Source organism: Orycteropus afer, unplaced genomic scaffold (genome assembly GCF_000298275.1).
Source record: "Orycteropus afer afer isolate SDZICR_OR568_19922 unplaced genomic scaffold, OryAfe1.0 scaffold00726, whole genome shotgun sequence".
NCBI classification, from domain to species: domain Eukaryota; kingdom Metazoa; phylum Chordata; class Mammalia; order Tubulidentata; family Orycteropodidae; genus Orycteropus; species Orycteropus afer.
Window position 1 is genome coordinate 219,934 of NW_006922313.1, and position 1,712 is coordinate 221,645.

General features: G+C 64.7%; 1 protein-coding gene across 1 annotated transcript in view; it reads right to left on the minus strand.

The window, feature by feature from the left end:
• Positions 1-666: 666 nt before the first annotated feature.
• The window catches only part of TMEM86B (transmembrane protein 86B), a 3,078-nt gene continuing 2,032 nt past the window's right edge, over positions 667-1,712 (minus strand). Inside the window, exon 4 of the mRNA XM_007957288.1 lies at positions 667-1,180. Within this exon, the coding sequence (XP_007955479.1) occupies positions 667-1,180 (514 nt within the window). The remainder of the gene's footprint in view (positions 1,181-1,712) is intronic.

Consider the following 1,712-nt stretch of genomic DNA (forward strand, 5'->3'; position numbering starts at 1 on the left):
CTCAGCTCTGTAAGGGGGTCACGAATCTGCACGCCACAGAGCCATGGGAGAACTGTCAGACGTTCTGTGAGTCCTGGGCACTGGGCCTGGGTCAGAGTGGGCCCTTAATAGGTATCTGTTGCCATTAATTATCATATCACACTCAGAGGGCAGCTGGCTGGGAATCCACCCAACAGCAGTGGGTGTGGTTGGGGCTTTGCTTCTGGGAAGATTGACAGCCTGGGAGACCCTGTGGGGCAGTTCCACTCTGTCCTCTAGGGGCGCTGTGAGTAGGAATGGACTCCACGGCAGTGGGCTGGGTTGGGCTTGCTTGGCCATTGACCATCCTTGCCCCTACACCCGTCCCAAAATAACAAGACACCGCCATTTCAATGCCCAGTTTACTTAGGAGATGACAATAGAGATTAGTAGCACAGGAAGGGGCAGGGGGACGGGGAAGGCAACCGTGGGTCCGGGTGACAGGCTTGGACTCGGAACCCAGGGCAGATTTCTGGAGCTCCGTGGCAGAAGGGGAACCGTGCGGGTGGCCCCGATGTCCTGAGCCTGCCGCACCCCAGACGGGAGGCCGGAAGCACACTCCATGGAGGTCCACTTGGGACTGGAGGTCTGGGAGGCCTGAGCGCGCCCCCGGCAGCCAGGGAGGGGTGTGGACACCCAGACCCCCGGTCAGTTCGTTTTGCATCTCGGGCCTCTGATGGCTGACAGAGCGAGGAGGGCCTGAGCTGCATAGTAGGTGGTCATGACCACCAGGCGGGCATTGGGCAGGGGCTGCGAGAAGGTGTCCCAGGCCAGCACGGAGTCCGAGACCGTGAAGAGCAGGGCCCCCAGGCCGGCACTGCCGCCCCGGACTAGGCCACGCCACAGCATGGCGGCCAGCAAGATGGCGTAGGCCGCCACGGGCAGGACCATGTCTGGGGGCAAGTGTGGCAGCAGCAGGCCACAGTACGGGCCGCAGGCCAGGGCAACGGGCAGCAGCGTGGCCGGCCGCAGCGGGGAGAGTCCGAGGACCATCAGGTAGAGGAGATGGGCTGCGGCGAAGGCGGCCATGCCTGCGAGGAGCAGGGGGCGCCCGGTGAGGGCGGTGCCCCGGAAGCCCTCTGGACCCCAGCCACTCCTCCTTGTGCCCTCGGCCTCCACCACCCCGCGGAGCCCAAGGGTGGGGGCTGCTCCTGCCTGCTCCCTGCCGCCCTCACCTCGGGCTGGAGTTACAGTGCTGGCCAACGGCCACCACCGCCCTGCCGGTTCTCAACACTGGCGACCACAAACCCACTGCCATCAATTCCGAGTCATCGCAAGCCCACGTGACAGAGTGGGACAGCTCCACGGGGTCTTCTGGGGGGGGGGGAGCCCAGAACCGGACTGCCGGGACCTTCTCCACAGAGCTTCTGGTTGGGTTCGAACTGCCAACCCGTTAGCTTGCACTACCCAGGCCTCTCTGCAGTTGCACGATCTTAAAACGCACCCCAAATTGTATCCTTCCCCGGCTGAAGCCCTCCACCAACCCCCACGGTGCCAACCCCCACGGTGTCCCACGGGAGCAGCCAGCTGTTGTCACCGGCTGTGCCATCCAAGGCCCACACGCCCTGCCCCAGCTGCCTCTCTGGATTCACCAGGCCCCGGGAACCTCACGTCGGGGCTTTGCACGCAGGTCCCTCTGCCTGGAAGGCCCCGCCCCCCGACGTGCACACGGCGGAGCACTAAGCTCCTTCCAG